At 50.8% G+C, this 10386-nt stretch overlaps 2 protein-coding genes across 2 annotated transcripts in view; one reads left to right on the top strand and one right to left on the bottom strand.

Annotated features, from left to right (window-relative positions):
• Positions 1-1206: 1206 nt before the first annotated feature.
• LOC116095599 (CAMPATH-1 antigen-like) lies at positions 1207-2825 on the top strand. The gene is made up of 2 exons (XM_031376922.1): positions 1207-1336; positions 2373-2825. The coding sequence occupies exons 1-2, from the start codon at positions 1286-1288 to the stop codon at positions 2607-2609; spliced, it is 288 nt and encodes a 95-aa protein (XP_031232782.1). The 5' UTR covers positions 1207-1285; the 3' UTR covers positions 2610-2825.
• A 1073-nt stretch (positions 2826-3898) lies between these two features.
• Positions 3899-10386, bottom strand: part of Crybg2 (crystallin beta-gamma domain containing 2) — a 28540-nt gene continuing 22052 nt past the window's right edge. The window contains exons 17-22 of the mRNA XM_031379001.1: positions 8454-8583; positions 7057-7196; positions 6647-6770; positions 4969-5127; positions 4173-4332; positions 3899-4080 (exon numbers count right to left, since the gene is read on the bottom strand). Of these exons, the coding sequence (XP_031234861.1) occupies positions 3992-4080; positions 4173-4332; positions 4969-5127; positions 6647-6770; positions 7057-7196; positions 8454-8583 (802 nt within the window). The 3' untranslated portion in view covers positions 3899-3991. The remainder of the gene's footprint in view (positions 4081-4172; positions 4333-4968; positions 5128-6646; positions 6771-7056; positions 7197-8453; positions 8584-10386) is intronic.

Genomic DNA, 10386 nt, shown 5'->3' with positions numbered 1-10386 from the left:
AAAAGTTTCACTTGAAATAAAGAGCCCAAGGACCAGAGGAAATGGGGCCTGACCCAAAACTAATCCAATCTTGCTACCTGTCCCTGGATCTCAGTGGCCCTGAGTCTCCATAGAACCAATGATAGCATCCATTCACCATTTTAGTATGAATTCTGCTACATCTACCCCACTAGTTCCCTTCTCTTGTCTGATCATTTGCTTGCCTGTGTGTTTTCAGACAGAGTCCCAGGTAGTCCAGGCTGGCCTCAAAGTCACCATATAGACATAACTGCCCTTGGTCCCCTCCAGCTGCTCTACCCTGAGTTGAGTTCTAGGATTACAGGAACTCAATCTTGAAAACAAAACACATCTGCCATTTATGTAATAGTTGCTAGAGTTGGGTATTATCAATACACAGGGCTTTTTAGCTGTTTGGGTTTATTTTGTTTTGAGCCCAAATCTTACTGTGTAGTTCTATCTTGGAACTTGGAACTCACTATGTAGACTCATAGAGATCCACCTGCTTCTGTCTCCCAAGAGCTAGCATGCTTTTTATTTTGATGATTTATTTTTTATTTTATGTGCATTGATATTTTGCCTGCAAGTGTGTCTGTGTGAGGGTGTTGGACTCCCTGGAACTGGAATTACAGACAGTTGTAAGCTGCCATGTGTGTGCTGGGAATTGAACCTGGATCCTCTGGAAGAGCAACCAAGGCTCTTAATCTCTGAGCCATCTCTCCAGCCCCTTGTTGGCTCTTTTTAAAGTAAGCTATTAGTCAGCAGGGTAATGAAAACCTGCAGTTCCAGAATTCAGAAGCTGAGACAGGAGGATCCTGAGTTTAAACTCAGCCAGTAACATAGACCATGTCTCAAAACACACAGATAAAAATAAGGATTATCGTTGCAGTAGATAGTTTTTTTTCTTTTTTAGGGGGATGTTAAAGACTCATAGATTCAGCCTCAGGCCTTGTCAAATCATGAAATCAAGATTCCTTGCCCAGGACACAGGGCTCCAAGCCTGGGAGCCATCCTGCTGGTGTCTTCCTGTTGTGTTGCTCTGTATGCCCTGCCTGTGCTTCTTTTGAGAATTCACAATTCATCTACAGGTCTTGGAACTTCAAGGCTGGTTTCATCCACCCCCAGGTTTGAAAGAAGGAAGCTCCCTTCCCCGCCCCTAGGCCCTCCTTCCTCCCCGCCTCCCTATCTCTCCTGCCTCCTAGTTCAAAAGCAGCCAGGTTCAACGTGGCCTGCAGATTGCCCTGAACTCATCTCTCAAAGCTGCTACGGAGCCCAGGAAGGTCCAAGGATGAACGGCTTCCTCCTCCTCCTCACCGTCAGTCTCCTGGTTGTGGTTCAGGTAAGGACAGTCCCCAGAGCCCCTGCAGCCACCACCAGGTTTCAGCTTAATGGTCTGATCCGATTTGGGGAAGGAATGCAGGTTCCTGGGGGGGGGTGTTGGGGAGGGGGACCCTGCCTTCTACCACAGGGACAGAGATAGATGGTTGCCAACTGGAACCCAGGGATCTAGGAGGGTCTATGCGGCTGAGTTTCTACTCCTTGTAGGTGCTTTCAAACTGGCCTCAGAGAGGGAAACCTCACAGGGTGTCAGGCCCATGAAGGCTCTCAGGAGGCATGGAGAGGAAGCCCTGCTGAGGAGAGCTGCAGAAACAGTCCTTTTGAGAGGGCTGGAGAGAGGTGTAATAGACTGCCCTGGGTGACAGTAGGTCCCCTGCCCCTGCCATAGTGAATCGTGGGTGTGCAGGAATGCAGAGACAGAAGTCTCCCATACACTCTGCAGATCAACTGCCACCCGGGGTGGGGGGCAGCCTTTGTGCCACTGTGTACGCAGAGAGGCCTGATTAACACAGGGAATGGAGCCATCAAGTTCCTGATCAAGAACATCTAGACCATGCATCAAAGGCAGGTTGATGGCCACCAAAAGTGGTTTGATTCCCATCAGGAGCAGCTTCAGTTACTGCCCAATCAAGCATCAAGAACAGCTTGCTACTCGCCATCCCCACCCCGCCCTCCCACCCACCCTCTGCCCCCGGGGGCCTTATTCAGGCCCGTCACGTGTGATACTCTGGACCACGGTGGACTCTGATCACCAGGAGACAAGGAAACCTAGGATCTGGGAGGGGAAAGCCAGCACTCGGGTTTCTGTTTCCCTCTATGCTGGAGGATCTGGTAGCCTGAAAAATGACAGGGAAGTTCCTTTGGGGTGGAAGCATTTCAAACACGGGGACTGCCTTTCCACAGCTGGCTATGAGGCAGGAAGCCAAACATCCCAACAGGGCCTATGGAAGCTTTATGGAAGCCCAGAGTTGAAGAAAGGCAACAAAGGAGTCCTCAACAGGAGGTTTGAATCCTACTGAGCTCCGCTTCTCTTGCAGATGCGAACAGGTGTCTTGGGACAGAATGCTACCACAGCAGCCGCTGCCCCTGCTACTACACCTGCTAAAAAAGGTCCCGGCGGTGGTGCCACTGCTGCCGCCGCCGCCGCCGCCACCACTGCCAAAAAAACCCCTGGGAAACCCTCAAAGGCTGGGGCCTCACCCATCATGGATGTGGGTGCCTGCAGTTTCCTCCTCCTTGCCAACAACTTAATGTGCCTCTTCTACCTCAGCTGAGGTAGAGGCGTGGCTTCTGAAGCCCCACGCCCCTCACGCTGCTGCCACCATCAGTAGTGAGAGACACCCCAACCCAGTCCTTGGGAAGGGGTGACCCCAGAGATCCAAGGAGGTTAAAGTTGACAGCCAATGGCCAGAATGGCGAGGTACTGATGGGAGCGGAGGGGTGTGACACCCAGCTAGGGCACAATAAATTTATACTTATGCTTAGATGGGGCCCCACGTGTCATCACTGCCCATCACTGGCCCCAGGAGTCACGTGTGCAGCAGTTATCAGGAGTGAACCCAGGACTGCACCTCGACTCTCAAGCCCCACACACCCCAGGTTCAAGCAGGTGCCCAGCCCGCGACCTAGGTGTCTTCGCACTGCTAAGATCCTGGGAAATCACATAGCGTTTGGCTCTGTTTCTCTCAAAATTCCCGACTGGAGTACTACAGACCCAGAAGCAGCTCACATCTGGGAGGGTTTGCGCAAGGGCGGCTCCCAAGTCGCCCGGCCACATGCCTTCTATCACTGGGCAAGAGGATGAAGAGACAAGGGTTACCACACACACCCTCAGCCAGGGCAGGCAGGAAGGACAAATGGCTCCTCTGACCGTCCTCTCCTCCTGGGCTTGCGGGTGGTCTTTGGAGGAGAGAAGGAAGCCCAGACTGGTTCCCAAGCGTCCTTGCTTCTGTGTCTTTTCCCAGGAACCCATGCCAACAGAGGATGGCAAAGCGACTGTAGTTCTAGGTCTCTGATACCCTGGCCTGTCACTCATCTAGAGACCCCGGCCCTTCTCCTGGCCTTTCTGACCAAGGCCAAACCTTCAGGTTTTGAGACTAGAATTAGAAGAAGCAGGAAGGCAGACCCTCCTATGCTTCTTGCCCTGCCCACTGTAGACTCACAGACTAACCCTGGAAACTTCACGCTTGGGTACATCCATATCCCTGGAATACTCTCCGCTGCTACTTCTATCTGGCCCGGCCAATTCCTTCCCATCCCATGTGTGTCGGCTACGGGTAGCTCTTCTGAGTGGGACAGTCCTCCACTTCTGTTCCCTGAATACCCATCAGAGTCCTGCACTGGGGTGGGGACCACAGAGGCTTGGCTGGCTAGTGGTTGGGCCTGGTCCCCACAATCAGAGAGGCAGAATGGGTGACACAGCAGACAGTGTGGGTCTGGAGCTCCCTCTGGTGGCAAGGGGAGACTGCACAGGAAGGGAAACCAACCCCGAAGAGGAGGCAGAAGGGCAACTGGACCCTCTCCACCCCACCATCCAGGTGCAGAGATGACGCCACCAGCAGCATAGTAGAAAATAGCTTATTTCACAGCAAAAATTTGTATAAAACGTTTCATCCCTGCAAAAAGCCTCCAGCAGGAAACTGGTGATGACGTTGGTTCAAAGTACACGCACAGTCCAGACCTGGGAAGGTCTGTCCTTGGTTGGTTCCCAGAGCACCACATGGTCGCGGTCATAACCTCGTCCACCTGAGGGGGGTAAGATTCAGGGGTCGTCAGAGAGTGCTGGACTCAGCCCAGTCCTTAGCCCACCCCAACCCACCCCTACCAGCCTACATTACCCTTCACGTCCAGGATCTGGTCTTCAAACATCTGGCTGCAGATGTGACCCAATTCATTGATGCTCCAGGTTTGGCGTGGTAGACGGCTCTCGGCCCATAGTACTACTTTGGAGCCTGGGCTAGGAGGTCCAATCACCTGCAGGCTCATGGTGGGGGCCATCTGAGGCCCCAGAAGGATATGAGATTTGGCACAGGAAATCTCACACACTCAAGCTATCCTTCACTCGCTGTTGTTGGTGCTGTTTCTCTTGTCTGGGACACAGTATCTCTCTATGTAGCTTTGGCTGGCCCAGAACTTGCTGTATAGACCAGGCTGGCCTTGAACTCATAGATATTCGACTGTTTCTGCCTCCCGAATGCTTGGGCCACCCTGCACAGCTCATATACTGATTTTGAGTGCTGGCTCTAGGCAAGTCTCTTCATCCATTTTTAGATTTATTTTATGAGAGTTTTGACCGCATGCATGTCTGTGCAACAAGCACATGCCTAGTGCCCACAGTGGTCAGAGATCAGAAGAGGGCATCAAATCCTCTGGAACTGAAGTTAGGGGTGACTGTGCCATCCTTTTTATGCTTGGAACTGAACTCAGGGCCTCTGCAAAAGCAGCAAGTGCTTTTAACTGTTGTGCCACTTGTCCAACCCCAACCCAAGTTCTTTGAAGATTTAACATAAGAAAGATGAATGAGCTCGCATTCTCTACTTCCAGGTTGCATACATCTTGCATCTAATTGGGGCTGGGACTTCCCAAGGCAGGTTGGCAAACCTGGGCTCAGCAGAACAAGCTCTGGAACTGTACCTGGTTCTTCAGCAGGCCATCTTCATAGTACCAGATGCAGCTGCCTCCAGCTCGGGGCTCAGAGACCACCACTCGGCCTGCTTTCATGTCCTCCACGTGATCAGGCACTGACAGGAATCCTCCTAGTGCGGCATTCCACAGGCGGAAATAGACTCGGCGCTGATGGCAAGGAGAGGCTGTGAAGCTGTGGTCAAGGATGCCCTACCATCCTCAACTCTGGACCCTCTGAAGGGACCCAAACTCCCAAACCTTCCCTGCCTCCAAACTTTCCCCCTGATAAAGTCACATCTTTTTTACACGTCCATACTATATGCATAACATGTGAGTATAGTTCTGTAACCATAGATACCTACACGTGTGTTTAGGGACCCTGGCAAGTAGACCCAGTCCACAAGGTGGCACAGTTTATAGAAGGCACAAACAATTCCACAGGTCTATGCAGCCATCACATTCACATCATAACTGATATATTGATCTTCCCAGCCTGTCCCGTACCAGTGACCTATGCTTGCTACAGGTGCCACGGATTATAAGACTACAGATGTATACACACTCACACACTCGCGTGCACACACCTACAGAGAGAAAATGTGTGCATACATACATGCTAAAGCTAAAGAGCTCTAGAGCACTGCCCAATGCTTCTGCAGTCATTATCGATCTTCAGTCTTCAATAAACTCAGGACACAAATGTTATCCCCATTTTATAGATGAGGAAACACCTGGGTGAGATGGCACACAACTCTAATCCCAGCATTCAGGAGGCAGAGGCAAATGGATGCTTGAGGCCAGCCTGGTCTACACAGAGAGTTCCAGGCTAGGAATACTAGCAGTCCACAAGAGCCATAGTGAGTCCCTGCTTTAGTATATAGGTATACACATGCATACAGAGACACAAACACACACATACACACACCAAGATCCACAGAAGAACAGTGTTTGCCCCAAGTTTCGGATAAACTCCTTGTCCACGTCCCTGGGCCTTTGTCTCCCCATATGAGAGTTAGAGATATTTGACAGGACTTCTTCCTCCAATGCTACCATGAGAGTCTGTGAACACGAGACTAAACACACATCCCCATACATAGACATATATGCTCAGAAAGCTCTCGGGCATAGGCATGAGCACGCGCACACATACCCATGTCCGTACACACAAAACCATTCAAACCACCTCCAGAGTGTTCAGATGCATGGCCACAAATAACATAGGTACAGACTGAGTCTTAGATGGGCGTGTGTGTGTGTGTGTGTGTGTGTGTGTGTGTGTGTGTGTATACACACTCGCATGCATGCACGCATGCAAGCACACACGCATACATACACAGACAGGCCACAGCCATAGCTTAGAAACATATGTGTGCAGAAATGAAACCAACCTCTAGACAAAGCGGGTACAGACACGCACCCTTTGCATGCAAGCTCCGTGCATGAGGTGATTTTAATTTTGGGTGAATAAGCTTATTGTGTATATTGTATTGTCCTTTAGGACAGGAAAAAGTTGCTTTGTTCTCAAGTTGGTTTAGAGGAAAATAACTGAGGTGACAATGCAAGAAGAGGAAGAGGTCGCCATGTGACCTGACACCAACATCAAGCTTGGGGAAAACGGATGCATGTGAGGACAGATGCACCCCGGGACAGGCATGCCCCCGAGGCACTCATGCTGGCAGCTACCTACCTGTTTGATAGGGTAGAGGGAGCCCACCCTCTGGGTACCGCTGTAGGTCAGCCAGTTGGTAATCTCGCAGCTTCCCACTAGCCACTGGCGTCCCCGGAAGTCGCTGTGCTCACACACTACCCAGCTGTGCCCAGTGGGTGCAAGAGACACAGAGGAACACAGAAAGACAGACAGACAGACAGGTGGAAGACAGGCACATGTGTTAGAACAACCTCTGCCCCCTCTTCTCTTACACTAGGTGAGGGCCCTCAGCAGGAGGAAGAGGCTAGTGAGTACATTCAGGGTTTTCAGGACTCAGCATCCAACCAAGCCCCAGGAGCCAGGGGTCCTCAGGCTGTGCTATTCCCTCCTTCCGGGGTGGGGGTCCCCATCCCACCAATCACCCAACACAGTTTGGAGCACACACTCACACGCCGCCCTTGACGCGCACAGACAGCACGTGGTTGTTGAAGCCCTCGGCTTGCAGGCTTCGGACCTCCCCAGTCAGCTCGATCTCCTTCCCCTCGAAGCACTCCAGGCCAAAGAGGGACAGGGAAGGCTCTGAAAAGTGCTGGGGTCAGAGGAGGAGAGATAGATGAGGCCGCGAAATACCCAAGCCCAGGAGGAGAGATAGATGAGGCCGTGAAATACCCAAGCCCATACGCTACTTGGATCAAGCTCATATGACCCCAAGATCCGTACCTTGGATCTGTAGGCCCTTTGCCTTCTGAGGACACTGACTGCTATCTGTGCCCCCCGATTTTCAGTCTCAGTGTGTTGACAGACTGGCACCAGCTCAAACTCAACCATCCCCTCACTATGTAGCACAGGCCTTAGCTTCCAGAGTCCTGGGATTACGGGTGTGCATCCCTGGCTATCCCTGGCTTAGAGTCTGCACTCCTAAGAACTAATAGGCAGGCTGGAAGCTTGCGGCTCCTTCTGCATCATCTCATGTTCATTTCTCAGGGGTGGTAACTAATCGTCACAGAGATTAATAACTGTTCTCCTTTATCCATGGCTCACTGCAGGCCAGATCCTTGGAAGAGCAATTGGTCCAATCCATTCTGCTCAACATCCCTTAGAGATAGACACTATCATGGTCTCCATTTAGCAGAGAGGGCAAGACTAATGACTTGAAGCCCAATATCTAAGCTCCAGACCCAGGCCTAATTATGTCTAGTGCCCAGTGTGTGTGCTGGTACGGGGCACAAGCTGTATAACCAAGCAGCCTGGGGAGAACATCTGCTCTGTCCGTTTCCAGCTGTGTGGCCTGGAACAAGCTCTGAAAAGGGCCACTCAGCCAATGTCAGCTGTTCTGACTCAGCAGTGTCCAGTCACTCTCCCGCTCCCCACAGCATTATCACAGCGTGCATGTGGCTTCTGTCAGTCTCTTCCCAGGAACAGCATATTCCCTCTGTTGTGGGTCACTGAGGTAGCCTCTCCCTGACTTAGCCCTTCTGGTCTCTCATGCACAGCCATCTTCCCAGTTGATCCCAACAGCCCTCTCTAAGTGGGCCATCACCTGGGCAAAAGCTGGCCCTCTCTCTCAGCCACTCTGAGACCAGTGTCAGCTGGTCCTATTCCAGTACGACACACCACTCTGCTTGGCCACCTTTAGGTCCCGCTGTCTAAGTGTGGTGCCTCCAGGGATTATTTCAGTGAATGTTCAATAAACACCTGGTCAGCTGAGCTGCCTCAGGAACCTCAGACTCAGGGGCACACTCAGAGAGACTCTGGAAGCCATTGCTCATCCAGGCCACTAGGTGGTAGGTGAGACAGAACACTCCCTCTACCTCTGTGGTGGCTCAGGTCTGGATAGGGAACTCACCAGTGGAACCTTCCGGAGAGAGCCCAGGACTGTGGATGCCAGGCAGCCCATGGCTGTGAGCGTGGGAAACTCGCCCTCTGACACGATGTGCTGGTCTGCCTCAAAGTTCTTGTCCTCAAACAGGACCCAGCTGGAAGGGGACAAAACAGGGAACAGTGACATCAGAACCTAGCTTATGCTATACCTACCAGGTACCCTGAGGGCACGATGCCTGGGAACTTGGTCTTCCTCTAATCAAAGAGAGAGGTCCACGGTGGATAGGCGATACAGAGGCAGGGACCGAGGTCAGACGCAAGAAAGAGCTTAAGTGGAGCAAGGGAGAAAGAAATAAAAGAAGGAATAAAAGTAAAGGGGTGGGCACAGTGGAGCCCCTTCGCCCATCCAAGCACTAGATCTTCATGAGTTTGAAGTTCGCCCTTTGAAGGGGAACATGGTGCTCTGCAGGCAGGCAATCTGCCAGTGCTCTATCCGAGGGCGCTCTTCAAACACACAAAATAACACAGGCAGAAGGCTAAGCATTCAGCACTGCTAGAGCCAAGCATGGTGGAAACCCCAATGTCCACCAGCAGGGGGCCTGCTATGCACTCAGGAGGCTGAGGCAGAGGATTATATAGGTTCAAGACCAGCCTAGGCAACTTAGTAAAACCCTGTCTCAAAAGAAAGTAAAAGCCAGTGAGGTAACTCTGTGGGTAAAGGTGCTCACTGCCGAGATGGATGCCTCAACCCAATGCTGGAATGTGTATGGTGGAGGGAGGGGCTCAACTTCTGTCCCCCATATGAGGCCTTCTGGAGGTACGTTGGTTTAGAAGAGACTGGGAAATTGGGTCCCCAAGCTGGTGTACTGGTTGGTTTTGTGTGTCAGTTTGACACAGGCTGGAGTTATCACAGAAAAGGGAGCTTCTTTTTCTGTTTGTTGTTCAAGACAGGGTTTCTCCGTAGAACAGAGCCTCGGCTGTCCTGGACTCGCTTTGTAGATCAGACTGGCCTCAAACTCACAAAGATCCACCTGCACCTAAATTTATAATCTTAAAAAGACTATACTAACCCAGGCGGTGGTGGCGCACGCCTTTAATCTCAGCACTTGGGAGGCAGAGGCAGGCAGATTTCTGAGTTTGAGGCCAGCCTGGTGTACAGAGTGAGTTCCAGCCAGGGCTATACAGAGAAACCCTGTCTCAAAAAACCAAAAAAAAAAAAAAAAAAAAAAAGGAGAATTAGGACTTGGGTGCATAGCTCACTGGTAGAATGCTTGCCTAGTGTGTGAGGCCCTGGGATCAGCCCTTTCCTTATAAACAAATACATAAGTAAAGTGTTCCTAAAAGTTAAAAATATATTAAATTAATCTAACTATATACCAAGTTTGTAACATAATCACAGACAAACATGATTGTTTCAGGGGCCAGAGAGATGGCTCAGAGGTTTAAAGCACTGGCTGCTCTTGCAGAGGACCAGGGTTTGGTTGTCAGCATCCACATGGGAGCTCACAACTGCCTGTAACTCCAGCTCCAGGCATCTGACGCCCTCTTCTAGTCTCCTCAGAAACTGCATGCACATGGTACACATACATTGACATAGAAGCAGGCAAAACATTCAAACACATAAAGAAAAATATGTAAATCTTTCTCAAAAAGATGATTTTAAACTTCTTCCAGATTTTCTTTTTTCCATATGTTCCAGGCTAGCCTCAAACTCACAGCCTAGGCAAGAATGACCCTAAGCTCTTGTTTCTACTCTTCAAGTGCTGGAGTTAAAGTTGTGTGCCAGGTTTTGTCGGTTTATTTTTGTATTTTTGAGATAGGGTCTCAGAACCTCAGGTGGCCTCGAATTATGCATGATCCCACTGCCTCAGCCTTTCAAAGGGGGTGCCCTCCTATATGGACTTCAAATTTCTTTTCTTTTCTTTCTTTCTTTTTTCTTTTTCTTTTTCTTTCTTTCT

This window comes from Mastomys coucha, unplaced genomic scaffold, assembly GCF_008632895.1.
Source record: "Mastomys coucha isolate ucsf_1 unplaced genomic scaffold, UCSF_Mcou_1 pScaffold18, whole genome shotgun sequence".
Lineage (NCBI taxonomy): Eukaryota > Metazoa > Chordata > Mammalia > Rodentia > Muridae > Mastomys > Mastomys coucha.
This window is presented reverse-complemented; position numbering and strand designations above follow the sequence as displayed.